This window comes from Gopherus evgoodei, chromosome 7, assembly GCF_007399415.2.
Source record: "Gopherus evgoodei ecotype Sinaloan lineage chromosome 7, rGopEvg1_v1.p, whole genome shotgun sequence".
NCBI classification, from domain to species: domain Eukaryota; kingdom Metazoa; phylum Chordata; order Testudines; family Testudinidae; genus Gopherus; species Gopherus evgoodei.
In genome coordinates, this window is record NC_044328.1 from 46,086,747 (window position 1) to 46,113,685 (window position 26,939).

The 26,939-nt window shown below is 39.5% G+C and overlaps 1 protein-coding gene across 1 annotated transcript in view; it reads left to right on the forward strand.

Annotated features, from left to right (window-relative positions):
- Nucleotides 1–18,902: 18,902 nt before the first annotated feature.
- CTNNA3 (catenin alpha 3) overlaps nucleotides 18,903–26,939 on the forward strand; it is a 987,819-nt gene continuing 979,782 nt past the window's right edge. Inside the window, 2 exon segments of the mRNA XM_030569668.1 lie at nucleotides 18,903–19,006; nucleotides 24,054–24,160. Coding sequence (XP_030425528.1) covers nucleotides 24,059–24,160 — 102 coding nt within the window. The 5' untranslated portion in view covers nucleotides 18,903–19,006; nucleotides 24,054–24,058.

Here is a 26,939-nt window from a genome sequence, read left to right on the forward strand (position 1 = left end):
AGGACTGCTGACCCCACTGATCAATTTCTCCCCCTCCCTCCCAGTGCCTCTTGCACGCCAGGGAACAGCTGTTCAGTGCACGCTAGGGAACAGCTGTTCCGTGGCATGCAGGACGTGCTGAGAGGGAGGGGGAGGAGTGGGAACGGGGCACGCTCATGGGAGGGGGTGTAAAGAGGTGGTGAAGAGGAGGGGCAGAGGAGGAGTAGGGGGGAAGAGATGGGAGGGGGTCTTGGGGAAGGAGTGGAATGGGGGCAGGGCCTGGGACTGAGCAGGGGGTTTGGGGCCCATGAAAAATTTTAAATAAAAATGGAGGTCTTTGGGTTGCTAAAGTTTGAGAACCGCTGCACTAGAGTGTGTCAGATAAGATTTGTTAGAATTTTGGGGTAAAAAGCATATTTCTGAGTAAGGCAAATCTTACCTCATAAAATAGTAGGATGGAAAAATGGAGACAAGTTATTATAATCACAGTAGTTTGGGTTTGTGAGAATAGATAATACTGGGGAGTGGGAAGTTCTTCAAAATGTCTAAAATTGTACTGCCTGATCGGTAGAGCTGGTTGGGAATTCTTGCTTGAAATGATTTTACGGTGAAAAATGCAGTTTCAGCAAAATTGAAATTCCCACTGGGAAGTCTTCTCTTCTGGTATTTTGTTTGGAGTTGATTCAACCCAATTAGAAACACTTTTTTTGGTTTGTTGAACTAAGTGAAAAAGTTTTTGTTTAGAGTCAGATTAACATTAAGATGTATGCTCTAATGGACATGGGGCTGGACTGGGACTCAAGAGACCTGGAATTTTATTTCCAGCTCCACCAGTGTCTCCCATGTGACATTGAGTATGTCACTCTCTGTGCCTCCATTTCCCCACCTATAAAATGGGGATAATGCTACTGGCATCCTTTATAAAGTACTTAGTGCTTTTCATCAGTAGATCAGTAGACCTCAATGTAGGAGCTAGGTGGCATTATTTATTTCTTTACTTGCTTATGATGCTGTGGTATCTCATAGAAGTGACAGTTTGGGTGTCTCATGCTCCCATTTTTCCTATGGGCTAGGCTTTTTTGCTGGACCCACCTTCAATGGAGCGCCATAGTTGCCCCTCTGACTTAGCTATGTGGTGCATCGTGAGAGATGTAGTCAAGCTAGGGAGCCTGCCCAGCCCATAGAGGTGAATGGGGGCAAGAGGAACCTGACCTACAACTCCTACAAGGTACCATTGACAGATACAGTTTAATGTTGAATTGATGCAAAATAAAATGTTTTGACTGGGTTCAACAAATTGAAAGGTTTTGATTCAGGAACATCTGCCATTTTAAACATTTCCAAAATCTTTATATTTTGGAACTTGTTCTCAAATGTTGATATTTCAATGTTCAAACCTGAATTGGGATGAAAACAAATTCAGAAATATCAGAATTTCCTCAAGGATGGAAATTCTGAATTTTCTCTCAGCTCAGCACTGAAGATATTGGATTTCATGAATGAACAGCATAAAAAGATTCATTTTAGCAGAATTTTTCTGTTAATGGATGTAATTTTGATTGTCCTTAAACTAAATCTACAGTAGGTCTCTATGGGCCAAATTTCACTTAGTCTGGAACCAAGCTTTTGCACCCGCCTTTTCTGCCCTGTCTGTCCTTCCTGAACAGTTTATATCCATCCATGACAGTACTCCAGTCATGTGAGTTATCCCACCATGTCTCTGTTATTCCAATCACATCATAATTCCTTCCTGTGCCAGGATTTCCAGTTCTCTCTGCTTGTTTCACAGGCTTCTTGCATTTGTGTATAGGCACTTAAGATAACTCGCTGATCGTCCTGCTTTCTCAGTATGAGGCAGGAGTCCTCCCCTCTTGTGCTCTCCTGCTCATGCTTCTTCCTGGTATCCCACTTCCCAGCTTACCTCAGGGCTTTGGTTTCCTTCCCACTGTGAACCTAGTTTAAAACTCTCCTCACTAGGTTAGCCAGCCTGCTTGCGAAGATGCTCTTCCCTCTCTTCATTAGGTGGAGCCCACATCTGCCTAGCAATCCTTCTTCTTGGAATACCATCCTTGTAGAGTATACAAGAATCAGTTTTGCAACCAGGATGTGTTACACTGCACATAGAGACTTTAAAAGAGTCTAAAGATAGTGGTACTTCTGCATGCAACTCTTTGGCAGGATAGTATCCATGGTTTCTAAGGGTCCTATTTTGCTAGTAGCTTGTGTGCAGAAGTGTCTCTAAAGTCAATGAGAATTTATCCTAAAAGCTGATGGAAGAAAATGCCAGTATGGTCAGCCCCAAGTTTTCAAAAATTATGAGTTAAGCCCCATCTCCCCATAGCATGCTACTGGGTCGAAACGCATGAGATTAAGAGTGTGTATGTGTGTGTATAATAATAATATTTAGTTCTTTCTGTCTTCTCATTTGAGTTTTTTGGTCTTATATTTTGAAGCTTTTCTTCACAACTATGAGCGCTGGAAGAAACTTACAATTTTTAAAATGAAAGTTGAGATTCTCAGGGGCTGTCAGAAAAATACCAACCATTTCAAATCACAATAAATTTGCAAGGATTGGAAATGCTGAAATGGCCTTTCATTTGGATAGCACCAAATTGGATTGACCAGTAAATAATGTAGTGAAAACACTCAAATCCATCCAGAGATATGTACAAGAGAGGTTTGGAGCATGAGTCATGAGTTTAAATTTAAAGAAGTCTAAAGTAATGAGATAAGGGGTTAAAAATAGTGAAGGATTGGCCCAGGTGACAGGAAGGCTGTCATGAAAATTTGGAAGATTGTCATAGTGAAAAAGTACAATAGTTCATATTAGTCCATAGAGTTTTAAAAAGGTTTTAGGACATTGATTGTACAGCATGTTTTAGTGGTAACTGAGAGAACTGACCAACTTCTGAGTTTGTGTTGCTATCTTGTAATTACCTGTGACACTTTGGATGTTCATATACTCTGTCAACCAGACACTTTAGAGGAAGATCTTCTTATTAAATACTCCATGGTTTGAATTACTAAGAGATATATATATATATTTTCACTCCCTGGATTAGACAATTCAGACAACAGAAAAAAAAACATACAAAAAGGCAGGCGTTCTCCCTCCTGTGGCCTCCCCCTCCCCCCCCAAATGCTGTGTGTACATTAGATTTGCGGGGTCATCTTGTAAGCTGTAGTATTTTTTTTCCAAAAATAGCTTTGAAACATCTTTAAAGATTTGTAATTTTTATTTCTTTAGTTTTATAGAAAGGAGTGCTTAGGCAGGGGCTACAGAGCGTGTGGGGGCATATGTTTGCTATACATCCCTGTCTAATATTCCTCTTCTCCTCTAGGGCACTCTTCCCTTCCTCAGCAGCCTGACGAACCCCTCTCTGCTGCCTGTAAATTCCTACACCAGCCCACCCCCTCCGATTTTGAATGAGTAATGTTTCAGCTTGGTATGCAGGGTCATAGTGCCACTTAGGTTTGGCCCTGCCATAAAGAGATCAGGCCATGGCTCTGCTGGCTAGGTGGCCTGTCAGTTCGGGGACGTTGCACATGCCAGCCTTGAAGGTTTAATGTGATTTAAAACAGATTGCATTTTCTTTGCTTCTTACTTTATAAACTGTCTTTGAAGACATTAATAAAACTGAGGATCAAAAGTAAGACACTTAAACAATTAACAAATGAACAGAATCTAGTATGAAATCACAGAGCAAGGAACTAATATAGTACTATGCTAACAAAATGTTTTAAGGCCCAGAAATTGTCTGCATGGAGAAGTGTCATTTGTGCCATTTCCTCTAAGTTCAAGATCTAGAAGAGAATAAAAAAACAAACATTATTTATCTCTCAGCCCTGAGCCTCACCAATTCTAAGAGGAATGAGTTATGAATAAAATCATAATCTAATGAATAATCAGCTTTGCTTTCTCTCAGTAAATTAGTTCATCCACAACAATATGTTTAGTTCCTATAAATACTGCTTGAAGTTTTTCGGGAGAAATTACTGCAGATGTTCCTTCAATATGCAAAGTGATTTTTTCGCTGCTGAAATCTTTTCTTCATATGGTGCATCAAAAAAACTAAGGCCCTGATCCTGCGATGAATTCTGGGAAGATAGATCCCTGGTGGTCACATAGGTCCACCCTTGTTGAGTTCATTGCAGAACCAGTACCTAAGTTTGCATATGTAGATAGTTCACTGTCTGATCACAAAAAATCCCCAACTCTTTCAAACTCTCCATCATGGAATAAAATTACAAGTGTTATATCATGAGTGTGACAGTGTACCCCATAAGGCTTTATGGGAGGTGCTCATAAATGTATGTATGATATAACTGGAATAGGGTTTTGCTACATATGCCATGTAACATATCTGTGTAAAGGTTATGATCTACAGGTTATGTTCATCCTAGTTGTATGCAGGCACCATTTGTGTGTTCAAAGTTATGAACATTGGCTGTATAATTGCTTGATTTCTAAGTAGCCTTAGTTAGAACATTTGGTCACTTCTTGGGAAAGGAATGTGCAGTTTGAGTGCTCAGTCAGGAAGCACTTAACAGACAAAAGAGCTTGGAAGACTCCAATCCACATAAGAAGTCTACCTGAGGAGGTTCAAGATAGCATGTGGGTAATGGCTGCTACCTGCAAGTCCTGAGTCATACATGGGCATGTGACTTGCCCCTGTGATTCCGAATCTCCATTTTATGACTGGATTCTACACATGGTGAGGACAGGGTCTCCACCCACAAGAAAAAGTCTATTTAAACCCCTGGGAGACCCCTCCATTTTATCTTCAGCTGGCTAAAGAAGGAGCCTCTCCACCCTGCAGGATACTTGAAGGAAACTAGAACAAAGGACAATAACTACAGGGGGTGTGAGTGATTGCTGGACCCAGGCTAAAAGGAGATTAGCATGTAAAAGGGAGAATTCTGGAACTGGTGAAGATCTTATCTGTATTTAGTTTGATTAGACATAGATTTGCGCATTTTATTTTATTTTGCTTGGTGACTTACTTTGTTCTGTTTGTTACTACTTGGAACCACTTAAATCCTACTTTCTGTATGTAATAAACTCACTTTTTACTTATTAATTAACCCAGAGTATGCATTAATACCTGGTGGAGGGGCAGGGAACTGCTGTATCTCTCTATCAGTGTTATAGAGAGCGAACAATTTATGAGTTTACCCCGTATAAGCTTTATACAGGGTAAAAACAGATTTATTTGGGGTTTAGACCCCATTGGAAGTTGGGCATCTGAGTGTTAAAGACAAGCACATTTCTGTGAGCTGTTTTCAGGGTAAACCTGCAGCTTTGGGGCAGGTAATTCAGACCCTGGGTCTGTGTTGAAGCAGACAGGAGTGTCTGGCTCAGCAAGACAGGGTATTGGAGTCCTGAGCTGGCAGGGCAAACAGGAGCAGAGGTAGTCTTGGCACATCAGTTGGCAGCTTCCAAGGGTGTTTCTGTGATCCAACCTGTCACAATGAGAACAAATTCCCATTGGTTGATTGTCTCCTGAGGGAATGACACTAAGGCTAACTCTAGTCTTATATCACTAAGAGTTGATTTGTATATGTAAGACTCATTAAGGGATAAATGTTGAGCATATCAGCAAAATATAAGGAATCAGTGGGAATTTAACTACTGGTAATTAGAATTCTGCTGAATTTCAGATTCTCTTCAGTTAGGCTTGGTGTCCTACAATTACAACTATCATTCAGTGGAGTAAATGGGAAATGTTTTGGATTCCATTAGAAGAATACCTCTCTCTTGCTGTGTGAGGGCTCATCTGTGACTGGACCAAAACTCAGTAAAAAGGTTTTATCTGTGTGCTTACACTGAACAAACGATTCCTCCATGGCCAGAGTGTCTCCACGTCTGGCACAGAAAAGGGCTGGCCCCAGACACCGGGGCGGAAGCACATGCCTAGGGCAGCACATGCTAAGGGATGGCATTCCGGCCATTCTTAGGGCAGCTTTTATTTATTTATTTATTTATTTATTTATTTATTTATGTTTTTGCTTTGTCAGTTTGGGTGGTAATCTGAGCATTTTTTTTTCTTTTTTCTTTTTTTTTTTCTTTTTTGCTTGGGGCAGCAAAATGGTAGAGCCAGTCCTGGCTCAGAATTAAACATTCTTCTTGAACGACAACAGCTCCGATCTAATTTGACGATGGAGATTCCCCAAGTCCCAAATCTAATGTGCCACTAACCCAGGGGGGTGCAGTATGGGCTTAACATGGCAACTTCAGAGTTGTCTTAATCGGAAGGGCATTTTAAGTGGCTCAGACTATGCCTTACCTATAATAATAGAAAAGCTTTTAAATAATTACACTGCATCCAAATGTACTTACCATTAAAGCACATGAAGTAGGAAAGCTAATATTGAAAAAATAGGATCTTTGAGTCCTGGAGTGACATGCTGCTGTTTCATATTCTCAAGAGGACAAATAGATAAATGGGGAGGAAAGAAAGAGGAAGGAATCCAGTAAGAAAGAATAGGACCAAGAAGATGGAGTTGGAGGAGGGTAGAAAAAGGTGGATTACAAGAAGAAGGCACAGAATCAGAGGGGCAAACAGAGAAAACAAAAATAAAGTGAAATGTGCATAAACAAAATTAAAATGATAAAAGTTTAATTTGCTTTATTAATTCCTAACAGCCCTTCTGTGTATATCTCCCACTTTGCAGTTTGTCATTATATGTAGGTATTATTGGAGTTTTCTGGCATGTGGACAATATATATTACAGGGCCTGATCTAGATGAAATTTTAGTCTGTACGTTCCTGCAATATCTAACATGAGTTACAATTACAATATCTGGCATGGGTCTCCTATCTATCACTTTTGCTCTTTTTCTTTGATCTCTCATAGACTCATAGACTCTAGGACTGGAAGGGACCTTGAGAGGTCATCGAGTCCAGTCCCCTGCCCTCGTGGCAGGACCAAATATTGTCTAGACCATCCCTAATAGACATTTATCTAACCTACTCTTAAATATCTCCAGAGATGGAGATTCCACAACTTCCCTAGGCAATCTATTCCAGTGTTTAACTACCCTGACAGTTAGGAACTTTTTCCTAATGTCCAACCTAAATCTCCCTTGCTGCAGTTTAAGCCCATTGCTTCTTGTTCTATCATTGGAGGCTAAGGTGAACAAGTTTTCTCCCTCCTCCTGATGACACCCTTTTAGATACCTGAAAGATATCTTTTAGATATCTCTCATGCTATGTAGTTCCTGCAGCTATAATTTGTGTATTTATATGCAGATCAGCAGTTTGAAAATAGAAGAGGGAAAACTGATTATAAGGATCTTCCTTAAAGCCCCAATCCAAAACTCACTAACATCAATGGGAGTCTTTCCATTGACTTCAGTGGGCTTTGAATGAGACTCTGAAAGCTTAGTGACTCTGTCTGCAGGTCTTACAGGAACTAGTCTGGGCTTTTTCAAAGAGGTATTTTCGGTAACAAGTTGTCAGTGAAGTCAGTAACTCTCAGTTCAGAAGGTGGGACCAGATGGATACCACACTCCCCTTTCCTATATTTTTCCATTGTTCTCCCCTCCTATTTCCTTTTATAATCTTTGTGATTGACAGGCAACCAAAGAAGCTAGTCCTTGTCAGTGGATCTGGAGTCAGAACTCTGCAAGAAGACTTCTATACAGAGCAGTTTCCTGGAACCCTTAGTCGGCGTCTTAGAGTTGACTTCTTGATTTGAAAGGTAAGACTGAAGTAGAGCGAACAGAATTTTGTTTATACTGAAAGTACATTGAGTTGTGAATTGAATTACTGGTACTTAATTGAATAGTCTCCGCTCAAATGTCAGTGGAAAAATAAGGTGAATTTTTTTCAAACTTCCTAAAAAGTATGTTTCTTACCTGCATTTTCATGCTGGTTCCGTAGATATAAGAAATCACATGATCTTGTCACTTGAAGCCACTAGTCAAGGTTGTGCAGTGCAGTCACATATTTTCCAGCTATAAAAAGCATATCACAATATTGTACAAAGAAGATAAGATAGTGCATGAATGCTGTTCCCTTTAGTAAGGCTGCACTTATCTCCTGACACTTCACTGGAAGTTGCTTCCCGTGCAGGGGAGGCTGATATAAATGTAAATTTGTGAGTTTAGGGATTTAAAACACCGAATCATTGCACAAATTAGCTTTTATAAGATAATTTATACATTAGATATTTAAATATAGAAAGCACTGTTTCCAAAATAGTAATAAGAGCAGACAAGCAGATCTGTATACTTTAGAAAACACAGAAAAATTTGTACACATTAAGAAAGTTCTCCAGAATGGATTCTAGTTCAAGTGTGGTGTGTGCACCGGAATATTTTTCTTATTCTATTTCTGGTACTTTTAAAAAGATGGAGCACCAAATTTGCCCTTGATGTAAGCCACAAACTCTTACAACAAAGAATTGTGCATGTAGACTCCCATTTAGGGAAGGAAAAATCTCTGAAGGGATTAGATTTGGGCACTTTGGATATTCTTAATTTATTTAGATTTTTAGAGGAAGAAGTGTGAAATAGCAGATCGAAATGCTCCTTTTGTCACCCAAGTAATTAGTGAGGGCCCAATCCAACTCCTTTGGAAAGCAACGATGATCAGCAATCATTTATTTAAATACATGTGGCAGGATTTGGAAGTAGAGATTTATGTTCACAGCAAACAGAAGCTAGATAAAAACATAAAATACTGTTTCTGTAAGGTAGTGCTCCTTTATTTCTTAGACTCCAGGACCGAAAAAAAAAAAGAGATACACAAAGCAGGGAGTTCCCTAAGGCAGTTAGGCACAAGTCAACCCACCCTTGCTTTAGGCTGGGTCTTTACAGACTGACTGCTGAAGACCCAGATCTCACACTTCCCTGCAGAACCCACTAGCCTGCAAGCAGGACCAGAAAACCACTTACAATATAAAGTGATAGCTTGTTATTGTGATACCATTTTCAATATATATCAGTGATCATGTTAACTCAAAAAAGAGAAGAAGCAAGAAGTGCTACTGTATCTAAAGAAAACACAATGTGGCTCAAAACAGGGAGGCTTTTTGAAACCATTGCCTGGGTTGAAAGAGGAGCTGAAGGGCCATGCTGTACTAGGAGCCCCTAGGAAAAATTCTGCCTGACCCATCCAGAACTTATCTTGGAGGATCCTGAAATCACATGCTGTACTAAGACCTATGCCACCCTTTCCAGGGGTTGAGCATGCACCCTCCCCACTTCACCCAATTAGTTGTGCTGATTGTTTATTGTGGATTATGGCTTTGCTTTTACCCTGCCCCTCCCCTTCTCATTTTAGGTAGCTATCACCCTTGGGGGCACTTGCCGGGAGAAGTGCCTGTGTCTTTTAAGAGAACTGTGCCCAATTTCTGTGAAGGGTGCAAATAGGTGAGGTGTATTGAAACCACTTCCTCTTCTTCCTCCTGTATAGCTCAGTCAAAAATTTAAAATTAACAAGTGATCACCTAGACCTCTTTGGTTTTGGTTTAGTGTGTGCGCAGTAGGAATGTTGAATAGCTAAATTACTTGGAAGTGGTAAATGTAGTGGTCAGAGTGTAAACCTATAAAGATTAGGTCGGGGTAGGCAACCTATGGCCAGGGCCGGCTCCAGGCCCCAGCACGCCAAGTGCGTGCTTGGGGCGGCATGCCGCGGGGGGCACTCTGCCGGTTGCTGGGAGGGCAGCAGGTGGCTCCGGTGGACCTCCTGCAGGCGTGTCTGCGGAGGGTCCGCTAGTCCCGCGGCTCCGGTGAAGCATCCGCAGGTACCTGCGGGAGGTCCACCGGAGCCGCGGGACCGGCGAGCGGCAGGGGGCTCCCCGCGGTGTGCTGCCATGCTTGGGGCGGCAAAATGGCTAGAACCGGCCCTGCCTATGGCACGCATGCCAAAGGTGGCACATGAGCTGATTTTCAGTGGCACTCACACTATGCGGGTCCTGCCACCAGTCCAGGGGGCCCTGCATTTTAATTTAATTTTAAATGAAGCTTCTTAAACATTTTAAAAACCTTATTTACTTTACATATAACAATGGTTTAGTTATATATTATAGACTTAGAGAAAGAGACCTTCTAAAAATGTTAAAATGTATTAGTGGCAGGCGAAACCTTAAATTAGAGTGAATAAATGAAGACTTGGCACACCACTTCTGAAAGGTTGCCGACCTCTGGATTAGATCAATCTGAAGCTAGATCATGCAAAACTGGCACTTGACAAAGAAGTAGGCTACTGTAGCCCATGAATGTGAGACACAAGGAAATCTATTGTGAAGAGTAGCAGCTGTACAAGGAGAATGAAAAACATGATTTTTAATTCATTACAATGGACTAATGAAGATGAAGATATGTTTACTAAATGGAATAACATCACAGTATGAAAACTAGCGACCATAATATAAAGATGTGTGGTGATAATTTCATAAAAAGAATGTTTAAAGACTCCTTCCTCTGAGTTTCAAGTTAACGTTACATCATATATTACTGTAGTAAATACATGTGACTTTTGTTGAGGTGAAGAATAAGCTATGTTTAGTATAAGGTCAACTTGAACTTCCTTTAAACAATCTCTCTGGTCCTTGTTAAAGATAGGAATACTTTAAAAAAAAGAAGAGGGGCTTGGATGCAAACATCCTCTGCCTATTGTTATCAGCACAGTACAACCAGCCACCCAAAAACCGCCTAGCACCCAAGAACGTGTGGAGCATTTGATCAATACCTGAACCTAATACATGTAGTGAAAAATAACAGGCCAGTTCATTTCACTGGGAGTCTTCGAAAATGAAAGACTTCATGAGTACAAAAGAGGCCAATGCATGCTGCTTCCTGAATGTGTATCGTCCCCATGTCACCCCATATTTCTTTCTTTGAGGCAAATGTTACTTAAATAGCTCAAATATTGCTACTGAAAGGTAGAGCTGGGTGAACTTTTTTTTTTAGACAAATAGCTTATTTGCCAAAAAATACAGTTTTAGACTGACAAACAATTTGCAAAAGGTTTTGGCTTAAAAAAAGACAAAAACAATGTTTAAATTGAACTATTTTGTTTTGATGTTTAATTTCAAAATGTTCAAAGTTTAGCTAGATTTATTTAAAAAAACTCAAGGATTTGAAAAAATCCAGGAATAAAACCATCAACTTTTTTTGTTTTAGATTAAGCAATGTTTTGTTTGACTCAAAATAATTTTGTTTTGTTTGAGGGGAAAAACTGAAATTTTGGTTTTGGATTGACACAAAACAAATTTTGGGGGATTTTTTTTTGTTTGGCCACTGAATTGAAAAAATAGTTATTTGCTCAGTTCTGGTTAAAAAGTTCCTAGACCATTATATGTGTGTCTAAGGGAAACATTATGAACATAACTATTAAAGCATCCCTTAGATACATTGCTTGATGCTGTTCTCATTTACGTTGGTATATATCCAGCATAACTCTATTGACTTCAATGCAGCTATACTTGTGTAATATTGGTGTAATGGTGGTAGAACCAAGACCACAGATTCTTATGGTTATATTTCAATGGAAGGCTTGCCTGAGTAAGGATTCCAGCATCAGGATCATGATGTACTCTTTGGGAATGCTCTGGGTTGCTCCTCAGAAACTGATTGACAAACTGAAAGCCAAAAACTCTGTATCTGGGCAGATTGTAGGATTATCATCATGTAGGAATAAATACAACACAGACTGGATTTCACAACTCACTGTTAACTCCTGCATCTAGACATGCAATGTATTGACACAAAGTGTACTGAGGGAGAAGTGACATTAGCTTACTTTATTAGAAATGATGTAATAGAGTAACTTTGAAATAGGTAGGTATAGGAGTATGTGAAAGTTAAACCCAATGTTGAACATATTACTTGGATGCATGCAGAAGAATGTATATTGAAATGAAAGGCAGGGCTTCATTCTCCTTGAACTGCTTATTAGCATCAGAAGTCAGCAGTACTTGGCTAAAGGTCGGAAATGAGAATACATTGATGCCTATAACATGAAAACTTAAAAGTAGGTAATATATTTTTGTGGCGTGCAGACTCACCCATCACCATAATTCCCAACTGAGGGAGCTTCTACTAGGCTACAAGACTGTAACTCAATGACATTTGATAGCTCAATAAATCAAGGAATAGGATGATTTTCAAATTGAGTTCTTGTGAACATGTCTCTTTGATCAACTCAGTTAAATTTGGGACGTTGCAGGCAGAGTAAGGATGATCCCATATAAATATATAACAAATAGGAGAGAGTGGAAGCTGAGACTCATTAATATTAAATCAGAAATTAGGAATTATAGAAAATTGATAAGGGAAGCAAAGGGACACAAGGAGAAATCTATGGCCAACAGTGGAAAGGACAATAAGGAGTTTTAAAGTATATTAGGAACAAGAAGAATCCTGACTATACTATTGATCCACTACTAGATGGAAATGGTAGATTTATAAATAATGCAGAAAAGGCAGAAGTGTTCAATAATATTTGTTTTCTATTTGGGGGAAAAATAATTATATAGTCTCATCACGTGGTGGTAGTAACACTCTTTCCATTCTGCTAGTGTATCTGAAGGCTGTTAAACATCAGCTACTAAAGTTAGAAATTTTTAAATTAGCAGGTTCAGGCAACTTACATCCAAGAGTTCTAAAAGAGCTGGCTGAGGAACTTGCTGGACTATTAATGTTGTTCCCCCCCAGTAAGTTTTTGGAGTAGTGGGAAAGTTCCAGAAGACTGGAAGAAAACTAAGATGCCAAATTTTAAAAATGGTACACAGGATGACCCAGGTAGTTATAGGCTTGGTATCTATCTTGGGCAAAATAATGGAGAGGCTGATATGGGACTCAGTTTAATGAAGAATTAGAAGATAATATAACTAATGCAAATCAATATGGGCTTATGGAAAACCGATTCTGTCTAACTTATAATTTTTTGAGTTTATAAGTTTGGTTGATGAATGTAATGGTACTGACATAGTAAATTTAGACTCTTTTTCCTAAGGTGTTGGACTTGGTACCATACAACAGATTCACTAGAGTGACGTGAAATGAACATGGCACACATTAAATGAATTAAAAATATGCTTACTGATAGGTCTAAAATATAATTGTAAACAGGGAATTTTTACTGAGTAGATGTGTTTCCAGTGGAGTCCTTCAGGAATCAGTCTTGTGCCCTGGACTATTTAACATTGTTATCAGTGACTTGGAAGAAGACATAACATCATCACTGATAAAGTTTGTAGGTGACCCCAAAATTGAGGGAGTAGTAAATAATGAAGAGGACAGGTCACTGATAGAGAGTGAGCTGAATAGCTTGGTAAATTGGGTGCAAGGAATGAATATGACTTTCAGTATGGGTAAATGTCCACCTCTGGAACAAAGAATGTAGGTCATATTTGCAGAGTGGGGGACCCTATCCTGGGAAGTGGACAGTCTGAAAAAGATTTGGGGATCATGGTGAATAATCAGATGAAAATAAACTCCCAAATTTATGCTGTGGCCAAAAGAGTTAATGTATTCCTGCATACATAAATAGGAAAATTTTGAGTGGGAATAGAGAGGTTATTTTACTTCTGAATTTTGCATTGGTGCAACCACTGCTGGAATACTGTCTGGTTCTGGTGCCAACAATTCAAGAAGGATGTTGATAAATTGGAGTTTTCAGAGTAGAGTCACAAGAATGATTAAAGGATTAGAAAACATACCTTATAATGATTAAGCCAAATAGTCTCAAGGAGCTCAACAAGGAGAAAGCTAAGGGGTGACTTGATTAGTCTAAGTGCGTATGTGGGAAACAAATATTTAATAATGGACTTTTCAATGTAGCAGAGAAAGGTCTAACACCATCTAATGGCTGGAAGGTGAAGATAGAGAAATGCAGACTAGAAATAAGGCATAATTTTCTGACATTAAGGGCAATTTACTAAGATGTATTCTTCATCACTGACCATTTTAAAATCATGATTGGATGTTTTTTTCTAAAAAATATGCTAGAAGAATTGTTTTGGGGGAAGCTCTATAGCATGTGTTATACAGGAAGGAAGCCTAGACTATCACAATTGTCTCTTCAGGACTTGGAATCTATGAATAGTTAAGGCAGTTGAATCCAATTCTCTGGGGCAGCACTCTATACCTGTCTCTGTCCCAGAGTTCCTGTATGATGCCTCTAAACCCATTCTGCATAACTGGCCACTAATTATGTGATCCTCGTTTTCTGAGTACCCTTATAAGACATCTAGGACTACATTTGCTGAGGTGCTCTGTACTCACAACTGCAACTGAAGTCAACTGGAGCTGTCCTTTGAATATTTCATTGACTGACTTCAATGGTGTCATAACATATTCTCAGATTTGGACCTCAGCGTCCAAAATATGGGTGTTAGCATGAAAACCTCCAAGCTTAGTTACCAGCTTGGACCTGGTAAAGCTGCCACCACCCAAAAAATTAGAGTGTTTTGGGGCACTCTGGTCCCCCCAACAACCTTCCCTGGGGACCCCAAGACCCAAATTCCTTGAGTCTTACCACAAAGGGGAATAAACCATTTCCCCCCCCTTCTCCCTTCCAGGTGTTCCCTCCCTGGGTTCCTGGAGAGATACACAGAAGCAAGCTCCGTGAATCTAAACAGAGGGATTCCACCCTCCCTGTTTCCAATCCAGACCGAGATAGCTAATCTCTCTTCCCCCTTACCCAGAGGGCATGCAAAGTCAGGCTTAGTAAATCTTAGTAAATATTCCCCCTGACTTCTTCCTCCCACCAATTCCCTGGTGAGCTACAGACTCAATTCCCTGGAGTCCCCCTCTAAAGAAAACTCCAACAGGTCTTAAAAAGAAAGCTTTATATAAAAAGAAAGAAAAATACATAAAAATGGTCTCTCTGTATTAAGGTGACAAATACAGGGTCAATTGCTTAAAAGAAATATGAATAAACAGCCTTATCCACAAAGAATACAATTTAACACATTCCAGCAACTACACACATGTAAATACAAAAAACCAAACAATATAAACCTACTGTCTTATCTCTTTGTACTCACAACTGGGAAACAGAAGATTAGAAAGCTGGAGATAGAAAAATCACTCTCATAGCCGAGAGGGTCAGACACAAGACAAAGAACTCACACACAAACTTCCCTCCACCCAGATTTGAAAAAGTCTTGTTTCCTGATTGGTCATCTGGTCAGGTGTTTCAGGTTACTCCTTTCCAGGTAAAAGAACATTAACCCTTTGCTATCTGCTTATGACAAATGGAGCCAAGATTTCACCCTTTGTGTAGAAACCTTATTTCCCCCCTGCCCCTTAGTTTTGTTAGTTTTTTGGTATTTGATTTGTATCTTGTTATGGTGCAATGCACATTAACTGTGGGTGCATCACAGCAAGCTTGTTGGTAGGGTTGGTGGGACTTATAAAATACTATCATTCCATTAACAGTGTGATTATACACTGTTAGATTTTGGCATAAGACAATTTTTTTTTATTAACTTGTATCTGCATTGAGACCTTCCTCAAGCCTCTGACATACATTTTGTTGTGCTCTCTTTGAGATAGCCCATCTGACTAGAAGGCAATGCTTGCTAATGACAAGGAGTAACCAAATGTAATGATTTTAGGATGTAATACTTTTTATATACATAATTGAATAATTGGCTAGGTGGAATATGGAGTTTTTCATCTTCCCCTGAAATATCTAATATTGGCCATTGGTTTAGGCAACATAGCAGATTGAACGGACAATGTTAAATGGACCAGATCCTTATATGGTGTAAATAGGTATAGCTCCATTGAAGTTAATTTTATGACTTCTCTAAAATATGACTTGTTTGCTATGCTGATTGTGTAGCAGAAGGATTAACAAATATTGTTCCCAGAGCTGTGCTGACATCAGTGGATGTTGCTATGTATAAAAATCTTAAAATTAATAAGATGTTTTATTTTACTAATTAGCTCTTAAATATACTTCTGCCAGGCTTCATCTTTTTGAGGGATCAGATGTTTCATGTGCTTTTCCCCAGTCTCTTGTTTCTCGTTCTTTAGAGGAAATCTCCTATATTTACAGGAATGAAATGTAGCAAGTATAATGCTTTCAGCAAGCAATCTCTGGTGTCTGATTGATGGAACTGTGATGTCTGCTACTAAATCTCATTCATTTTCTGAGCTGAGAATGACTAGCCAGGTGTTAGAAGATGAACATCAGTTCAGGATACAAATTCTAGGAAATAAAGATCCATTCAGGAGAACAATCTCCAGGTTTAAAAAGGAAAGCACATGATAGTCATTAAAAATGCATCCCGGCCAGATTACTTTGCTGTTGGTGAAACTGGTATAAGGTTGAAGCTCAGTAGTGTTTCCTTGTAGCGTCTCTTCCTTTATAGAAATAGGCATAAGGCATATATTTTATTCATAGACTCTAGGACTGGAAGGGACCTCGAGAGGTCATCGAGTCCAGTCCCCTGCCTCATGGCAGGACCAAATACTGTCTAGACCATCCCTGATAGACATTTATCTAACTACTCTTAAATATCTCCAGAGATGGAGATTCCACAACCTCCCTAGGCAATTTATTCCAGTGTTTAACTACCCTGACAGTTAGGAACTTTTTCCTAATGTCCAACCTAAATCTCCCTTGCTGCAGTTTAAGCCCATTGCTTCTTGTTCTATCATTAGAGGCTAAGGTGAACAAGTTTTCTCCCTCCTCCTGGTGACACCCTTTTAGATACCTGAAAACTGCTATCATTTCCCCTCTCAGTCTTCTCTTTTCCAAACTAAATAAACCCAATTCTTTCAGCCTTCCTTCATAGGTCATGTTCTCTAGATCTTTAATCATTCTTGTTGCTCTTCTCTGGACCCTCTCCAATTTCTCCACATCTTTCTTGAAATGCAGTGCCCAGAACTGGACACAATACTCCAGCTGAGGCCTAACCAGCGCAGAGTAGAGCAGAAGAATGACTTCTTGTGTCTTGTTTACAACACACCTGTTAATGCATCCCAGAATCACATTTTCTTTTTTTGCAACAGTATCACACTATTGACTCATATTTAGCATGTGGTCCACTATGACCCCTAGATCTCTTTCTGCCATACTCCTTCCTAGACAGTCTCTTCCCACTCTATGTGTGAAACTGATTGTTCCTTCCTAAGTGGAGCACTTTGCATTTGTCTTTATGGAACTTCATCCGGTTTACCTCAGACCATTTCTCCAATTTGTCTAGAACATTTTGAATTTTGACCCTGTCTTCCAAAGCAGTTGCAATCCCTCCCAGTTTGGTATCGTCTGCAAACTTAATAAGCGTACTTTCTATGCCAACATCTAAGTTGTTGATGAAGATATTGAACAGAGCCTGTCCCAAAACAGACCCCTGCGGAACCCCACTTGTTATACCTTTCCAGCAGAATTGGGAGCCATTAATAACTACTCTCTGAGTATGGTTATCCAGCCAGTTATGCACCCACCTTATAGTAGCCCCATCTAAATTGTATTTGCCTAGTCTATTGATAAGGATATCATGCGAGACCATATCAAATGCCTTACTAAAGTCTAGGTATACCACATCCACCACTTCTCCCTTATCCACAAGACTCGTTATCCTATCAAAGAAAGCTATCAGATTGGTTTGATATAATTTGTTCTTTACAAATCCATGCTGGCTATTCCCTATCACCTCACCACCTTCCAAGTGTTTGCAGATGATTTCTTTAATTACTTGCTCCATTATCTTCCCTGGCACAGAAGTTAAACTAACTGGTCTGTAGTTTCCTGGGTTGTTTTTATTTCCCTTTTTATAGATGGGCACTATATTTGCCCTTTTCCAGTCTTCTGGAATCTCTCCTATCTCCCATGACTTTCCAAAGATAATAGCTAGAGGCTCAGATACCTCCTCTATTAACTCCTTGAGTATTCTAGGATGCATTTCATCAGGCCATGGTGACTTGCAGGCATCTAACTTTTCTAAGTGATTTTTAACTTGCTCTTTTTTTATTTTATCTTCTAAACCTACCCCCTTCCCATAAGCATTCACTATGTTAGACATTCCTTCAGCCTTCTCAGTGAAGACTGAAACAAAGAAGTCATTAAGCATCTCTGCCATTTCCAAGTTTCCTGTTACTGTTTCTTCCTCCTCACTGAGCAGTGGGATACCCTGTCCTTGGTCTTCCTCTTGCTTCTAATGTATTGATAAAAAGTCTTCATGTTTCCCTTTATTCCCATAGCTAGTCTGAGCTCATTTTGTGCCTTTGCCTTTTTAATCTTGCCCCTGCATTCCTGTGTTGTTTGCCTATATTCATCCTTTGTAATCTGACCTAGTTTCCATTTTTTATATGACTCCTTTTTATTTTGTAGGTCATGCAAGATCTCGTGGTTAAGCCAGGGTGGTCTTTTGCCACATTTTCTATCTTTCCTACCCATCGGAATAGCTTGCTTTTGGGCCCTTAATAGTGTCCCTTTGAAGAACTGCCAACTATCCTCAGTTGTTTTTCCCCTCAGTCTTGATTCCCATGGGACCTTACCTATCATCTCTCTGAGTTTACCAAAATCTGCCTTCCTGAAATCCATTATGAATGAATACATCCCATGGGATGCCGTATGACTGAGAAAGGGAAAAATAATTGAGCCTACAAATGTGTTAATATCTTTATGAATTCCTTTGCTGTCCAGCTTGAATGCCTGAGTCATGGCATTGAGACAGAGGTTGTCATATAACCAGACTATGGAAAAAGAAAGAATAATGATTCAGAAAATTAAGAGACTATACACCAGAAGTCATGGCAAAAATATATTCCATATATATAACCAGTAGTTGTTCCAAAAAAATTACAAGGATACTGTTCCATTTTTAATTATATCTGACATATTTCTACATTAGTATATAGCTTTAAGGATGCCCAACCCCCACCAGCAGCCACTGTGCCCTGTCAGTCATCCTGAAATACACTAGAGTGCTTGTCAGGCCATCAGCTTGCATCTGCACCATGAGCCATAATAGTTGTACTGAAGTTCTAAGCAATTTTTCTTGTGTTTATACAGTTGATTTAGTGCCTGACTGTGGACTGTTTGTTTTGAGATAGGTGAGTTATGTTATTATCTTGTAAGTACAATTAGTGATTTTAACAATAAACAAAATTCTAATGATTATATATTAGAAAGGTTAGCTGTATTTTTGGAGCCATTTTCTGTCATTACATTATTTTATTTAAATTACAGAGTACTGATTGTACTTAGAGCTTGTCTAACAATTATAATTTTTATAGTTGAATTTTACTTTAGGCTGCAGAAAGCTTTCTTGCTTTTCTTTATTTCCAACCTGACGCTCCATTCTTTTATTCACTGAAATGCAGAACTTTGCCAATTTAGACACAGTTCGTAATAAGAAGACACAACAAAAATTAGCACTTAGCTTAAAGTGTGCTGTTGTGTATGAGTGCAGGTTATTGGTTTTTGTTCCACTGAGACTGAAATACTCTATCTCCATGACACCTGAAAGTCATGTCTAACGTTCTAAGATGTTGCAATACACTAGTGAAATTGACTTCTGTATAGATTAATATATCTAAGTTCCAAATTATAGTAGCTTTGCATCAAAGTATCTTATAACCAAGAGCCCTATTGTGTCCAAAGGGCATACTATACTAGAGTAGATATTTTGTTTTTATTAAACAATGGGCTGTGATCTCAGTGTTCTCAAGAAATGCACACCTGGAAAAGTAGTTTGCTTAGCAAAGGGGCAATATAGCTCCAGTTACAAGCACAAGCAGTTCTCCTTAAGTTACAAATATCAGAAAGTGTCTTAAGTATTTTCCCTGATTGCCTCTATACTTTCCTTTTTATTGCCCTGATATGTTTCTAATCCACAAGAATACTAATAATTAATAACATAAAAATGATAGTGAAAACATAGAATGTTATGAATACTTCTGTGGGGCACAGCTGAGGATTCAAAATAGCTTGTAAGCAATACTGTGAAAACTGTACTAACTAGGGTTGCCAACTGTCCAGGATTGCCCTGGATTCTCCAGGAATTAAAAAATAATCTTTTATTAAAGATTGTCATGGGATGAAACCTCCAGGAATACGTCCAACCTAAACTGGCAACCGTCGTGCTAATTTGTTAAGGTTTTGCAGTTATCGAAGCCACTTTTAGAGGAATTCCTTTTTGTAAGAAAGAGGCATGCTACAAAAGACTACTTTCCAGAAATCTCTAAGTGTTAAGTTGTTTTACTGTAGCTTAGAATATATGATTGAGATTTTCAGAGAAGTGCTGGGGATTTTGCCACACATTTTCCACTAATTTCAACAATATAAAGTCCAGACCTAGAGGACTACCATTGCCTTAATAGGGATTTGATCTGGCTCTAAGCAGTCAGTTTATTAGACAAATTGGTAGTAGCAAGGGGTTGCAACAACAAATAGAGATAGTTCTCAGCTTCAAAACTTGAGTCTGGTTTATAACATGCCCTAAGAAGACTGTTCAGAACCAAAGTTTTGGATCAAGCTAATCTTTAAGAAGATGAGAACAAGTGGTGGCATAATAAAATTAGGATGTTTATAACAGTCTCCAACCTGTCAAGGAATATGCAAAATATGAAGACGAGTCACTCTTGAAGACGAGTATTTGTTATAGGAGAATAAATATGAAGGGAGATGCAGCATGCTGTCAAACAGGCAAGGAGTGAATGCTTTTTATTTCTGTGTTTTTTGAGTTAAGCAGTGTTGTCACATTTTGACTGAGTTAAGGTGACTCCACTAGGAACAACTTAAATCGTGAGTATGTCCAAAGAGAAAATAAACCAAAACATCTTTCAGTGATTTCTTCAAACTGACAATAGAAGCATGAGGTGCTTCCCCTTGCAACTGATGTACAGACTTGCCAAGAAAGAATTCAGAACAAAATTAACACTGTCCATTTGCAACAGCGCTGATGATCTTCATGTTGGACTTGCAGTTTTGGGAAACCAACCTTGGAAATAAATTCAAAGTGGCAAAGCAAAAACCAGGAAGGAGCATTGTGCATAATAAAAAGTGGATTGGGTTGTTTAATTTAAAATGAAAATGCAGTTTGAAATTTTGGCTAGACACTTCAGAAAGCCAGGTCACTCATGTTCCTCCACCATCCTAAAAAAAAAAAAAGTGAATTTCGGTAGGTTGAAGAAAACAGGCCTTTCAAGGGTGTGAAATCGTTATTGTTCTCTGATGCTAAAACAGCAGAAGAATTTGAATTTTCTCAGACAGTGGAGAGAACCCATGGACTTCAATGGTCAGGCTGAACCCAGGGCTTAACTTCTATACAAAGCCAATTTTGTTGATTTATCATGGAGTGGCAGCTTAAGAAGCATTAAATAGGAGTCAAATGTAGGTTCAGATGTGGAATCTATTTCAGAAGTCGACATGCATGGCTGGCTAGCTGATAATAGGTTTCTAGAAGCCATAAACTCATCGATATTAGAATTAGCTTTCATACTAATATGTCAAAAAGGACCTTGTATTAATATTTAGAACTTGTATGAGATGCCTTAATGCAAAATGGTTGTGTGACTGTCTGAATGAAAATCCATTTTCCAGGTTACTGTTAGATTTCTTGCAAATATTGACAGAAATAACCCTAATTTAGCAGTAGTGTGTAACTTACCTGCATGCTAGGCAAGTTTTGTATTTCTTATTTATATTGTGATGGGGGAACCTTTTCTGAGCATTAGTGCCCAAAAATAAAGTGACAGGTTGACAGCCAGCATCTTTGTGGATGCCTGTTGTATCTGTACTCTCTTCCACTTTGGCTTGCGATAGCCCCGTCTTCAACATTGTACATCCATTTTGGGGTTAGAACATTATGTACTTGGATTTTTTTTCAATACATGAAGAGCAAACAGATATTTGCAGTCAGTGGGACCTCTTATTATAGATTTAACAGCAGCAGAACAAGAAGAACAAAAGTGAAGTTGGTGAGGGTGTACATAGTAGATGTCTCCTCTGATAGTCTAAACTGAACTCTGAAAACAAGATGGTTTCTGATGTCTGTACAGAGAGAGTGCTTTGAAATATAAAGATTCACTACCAAATCAAAAGGCATCTTGATTTCATAGCTACATAACCTCAGGTATATCAGTCCCGCTCAGACTATGGAAGTCTATTTGGGGACGTGCCACTAGAACAGGAATTGTGCCATTTCAAGCATTCATGACTAAGGTTCAGCACCATTGTACTAAACCATCTTGTTCCCTTGCTACCTCCACTGGACAGCAGATAGAGAGAGTCCACTTTGTCACAGTGAAGACTAGAAAATGCCTAGAACATGAGAAAACTTCTCTTCTGCTGAACTGTTCTTGGCTTAAAAGAAAAAAAAATAGTTTTTTTAAAATATATTCTAAGTGTTAAATTCACTAATAGTGAATAACTATGAAAGAAAAGAAAAGAAAAGAAAAAGAGGATCATCTAAACGACCTTGTTTTTCAGCATATACATTATAGCCAATTTCAAGTTAATGGAGATGGAAAAAACAGATGAAAAGGGGATAAGAACTTTACGGAACCTAGGAGGATGGATGAAACAAATTGTTTGCTCTTTGTGCAGCTTTTGTAGTCTTTGATAGTTGTCATTCGTTCTCAAATTTTCAAATAGCAGGTATGAACCAAAAATGTGGGGGACCAATGTAACTTTAATGGAACAACAAGAGTTCCACCAGAACAGAAGAATATCCTGATTCTACTACCAATTATTTTAAAGAAGGGCCTCCAACAATGGTTGTTGCCTATGTTGTGTACTGAACTAATCCATCTTTTCAATGGTGTAAATTTTGACAGTGATAAAGATGCAAATAAAGCAATAGATTTAATAGTTTTTAACACAGCCACTAGGTAAAGTGGTGTCCTCGGGACAATGTTAATGTGAAATCCTGACTTTTGCCATTCTTATGTCTGTCATGCCAAAGCCAGTTTTGTTTCTAAATTAAAGTCCAGGGCTGAAATCCTGGCCCCATTTGACTAAATGGCAAAACTTTCATGGACATTAAAGTCAATCTAGATATAGGTTCACATGAGCTTTTGCTGAGTTAGTAAAGATTAAAGATGAGTGTTTTATTCTGTCCTACTGGAGAGCAATACCTTTTAGATAGGTCTGGTTTTGATATTTTTTTTTTCTGTAGGGTTGCCAGAAGATTTTAAGTTGCACAAACTTTCATGCTTCTATTGTATGCTGTATGGGAAAGGAACAAATTTTTTTTGTTCCATGTTTGTACAGCCCCTAGCACTCTGGGGTCATGGTCCAGGACTAGTGGTCCCAATTGCTAAGTGAATATAAATAATATGGGAGAGGGGGAGGGAGACAGCTGATGTTTTAATGCTCATGATCATGTCAACAGATGTCTTGACGGGCATTAACTCCCACAAGAAGTAGCCTTCTCCATTTTATAGTGAGGACTAATGTCCTCCCCAAATTCTCTTAGAGGCAACTTTAACCTATATAACTTGGGCTTTGGCACAGTTATTATCTCCTGTTTTAGGCTGGGAGAGAGGGCACTGAAACATGTGTTTGGTTTTAAGCATGTGCTTAAGGCACACTAAAATCAATGGGATTTAAACATGTGCTTAAAATTAAGCATGTGCTCAAATGCTTTCGTGAATTGGGGCCTGACAGCAGACCCTAAGGTGGTGGTAATCCTATACGATGCATACTGTGTTGTATCTTTACATATATTGGTGTTGCAGCATTTAAATCAAATAACCTAATTTTCTTGTTTAAAAGCATCCTCAGGATTTTTTTTGGCAATACCAGAATACTTAAATTTATGTAAAAATCTAGAATTCTTACTATAAGTGCTAGACAAAAAGGTAGAAAGTCTGCCCTGCAACTGCATCCTACCTGCTGCTTCCCATGTCTGGGGTCCTCTGGATGACATTAGGGAAATTTTGCTGGCAACTCCCTTGTAATGTTGTGTGAACTCCAGTTTGGGAACCACTGTTCTAGGTGCCAAATATTTGTTAGGAATATTATGTTGACACATATACCATAGTAGCCTAGGCCCTGATGCTCATTCCACTTATCCAAGTACCTTGATCCATACCAGTATGAGTCTTGCTGTCCCAATCATTGTTATTTACTGTTGTATCTTTGTTTTGTATACAGGTGACATGTCAGCAGCAGTGCCAAATGTTACATTGAAAATTGATCTTCAGGATCTTCAGATCCAGACATTTACAGTGGAGAAGCTGTTGGAACCATTGATAATTCAGGTATTTTTATTACTGCAGAAATATTATGGACATTCATAAGAGGAGAAAAATGAGAGAAGAATTTACTTTACTCCTACCTAATGATGGGAAAACTGTATCTGAGTCTTCTGTACCTAGGTATATGCAATACTGGCTCAGGAATAGTCCAATTCACTTAGCCGCCTCTATTCTCACAAATGCAGCACACTTTATTGAACTTAATAGAATCTGTTCCACTGAAACCCTTTGTCATAAACAGATAGCTAAGGGTTAATGTCTCTTTCACCTGAAGCACCTGACCAGAGGACCAATCAGGAAACCGGATTTTTTCAACTCTGGGTGGAGGGAAGTTTGTGTCTGAGTCTTTGTTTTCTGTCTGCCTGCTTTCTCTGAGCTTTGGAGAAGTAGTTCTGTTTTCTAATCTTCTGTTTCTAAGTGTAAGGACAAAGAGATCAGATAGTAAGTTATATGGTTTCTTTTCTTTGGTATTTGCATGAATATAAGTGCTGGAGTGCTTTGATTTGTATTCTTTTTGAATAAGGCTGTTTATTCAATATTCTTTTAAGCAATTGACCCTGTATTGTGTCACCTTAATACAGAGAGACCATTTGTATGTATTTTTCTTTCTTTTTATATAAAGCTTTCTTTTAAGACCTGTTGAAGTTTTCTTTACTGGGAAATTTTAGGAAAATTGAGTCTGTACTCACCAGGGAATTGGTGGGAGGAAGAAATCAGGGGAGATCTGTGTGTGTTGAATTTGCTAGCCTGATTTTGCATTTCCTCTGGGTGAAGAGGAAAGTGCTTTTGTTTCCAGGACTGGAAACGGAGAGGGGGAGTCACTCTGTTTGGATTCACAGAGCTTGTGTCTGTGTATCTCTCCAGGAGCACCTGGAGGGGGGAAGGGAAAAAGGATTATTTCCCTTTGTTGTGAGACTCAAGGGATTTGGGTCTTGGGGTCCCCAGGGAAGGTTTTTCAGGGGGACCAGAGTGCCCCAAAAGACTCTAATTTTTTGGGTGGTGGCAGCAAGTACCAGGTCCAAGCTGGTAGCTAAGCTTGGAGGTTTTCACGCTAAGGTCCAAATCTGGGACTAAGGTTATGACATGGTGTAGCAGCGGTTGGGAGATAGACAGAATCCAGAAGCCAGTAGGAATATTATATTTTTCTTTTCTCTGCTAAGGGCTTTTTAGCAGAGAGAAACAGTTGGTTTTAAAAGGGAACCAGAGAGAATTTTTTTTTCTGCTCTCTCTGGCAGTTTGTAGCTTGCATCTTAAGCAAGAAATCATTAAGGTGCTATTAAGAGTCTTTTGTCACACAATAGCACTCCCATTGAGAGTCATTACCAGCACTATATATATGCAAATAAAGTGGTTTTTCAGGTTTACTTAACATTGAAGATTAGCTAAAGGCACTGTTGCTAGGCAGACTTCAGGAGGCAACAGAGAACCTGCAGTTCAGAGGATAAACACCGGAGGGCACCCCAACACAAGAAAACAGGAATCATGACTTCTAAGGCAAAAATTAAGGCCGAAGAGCAATTCAAAGAAGCTGAACATAGGCGACAAATGGAGATGAAAGAAAGAGAAGAACAAATCAAAGAGGCAGCACACAAAAGAAAACTAGAAGAAGAAGAGGCAGCCCACAGAAGACAGATAGAACTCCAGAGGGAAGCCCACCAACAGGCCATGGAATTAGAAAAGGCTAAGCAACAGACTCCAGCCAACCCTAACAACCCGGCGCCAATTATTGCTCCACAGCACAGGAAATTTCCCACCTACAAGGCAGGGGATGACACCGAGGCCTTCTTGGAAAATTTTGAAAGAGCCTGTCTTGGGTACAGCATCCCGAAGACCAGTACATGGTAGAATTAAGGTCACAGCTCAGTGGACCTTTAGCAGAGGTGGCAGCTGAAATGCCTAAGCAGCAAATGAATGACTATAAACTTTTTCAAACCAAGGCCAGATACAGAATGGGGATAACCCCAGATCATGCCCGTCGGCGCTTCAGAACCCAAAAGTGGAAACCAGAGGTGTCATTTCCCAAACACGCCTACTACATTGGAAAAAACTATGAGGCCTGGATAACAGGAAACAACGTTCAAACCTTGGAAGAACTGCACCTCCTCATACAAATGGAGCAGTTCTTGGATGGTGTTCCTGAAGACATCACACGGTACATGCAAGATGGAAAACCCAAAGATCTCGCTGAGGCGGGGGAGATTGGAGCCAAATGGATGGAACTGGCAGAAAGCAAGAAAGCTACGGTCAAGGGGAACGAATACCCCAGGGGGCACACAGACCATAAACCCTACAACCAAGGACAGCCAAAGACCCCACATACCCCCCAAGTAAAGCCACAGACACCCTACTCTTCCACCTCACCAGTCTCCAGTAACTCACCTCGGCCCAGTGACCCATCAGATGGAAGATGCTTTAAGTGTAATGAACTGGGACATATCAAGGCCAACTGTCCCAAGAACACCATGCGAGTGCAATTCATTACACCACCATCACACCAAAGATCCCCAGGCCCAGATGCCTCTCAAATACCCTTGGAGCGAAGGGAAAATTTGAGAGTGGGCGGAAAGAAGGTTACTGCGTGGAGAGACACGGGGGCACAAGTGTCAGCTATCCACCAATCCTTCGTTGACCCCAAATTCATCAACCCAAAGGCCAAAGTTACAATTTACCCCTTCATGTCACAAGCTGTAGACTTGCCTACAGCTCAACTGCCTGTCCAGTACAAAGGCTGGTCAGGAATGTGGACTTTTGCAGTCTATGACAATTATCCTATCCCCATGCT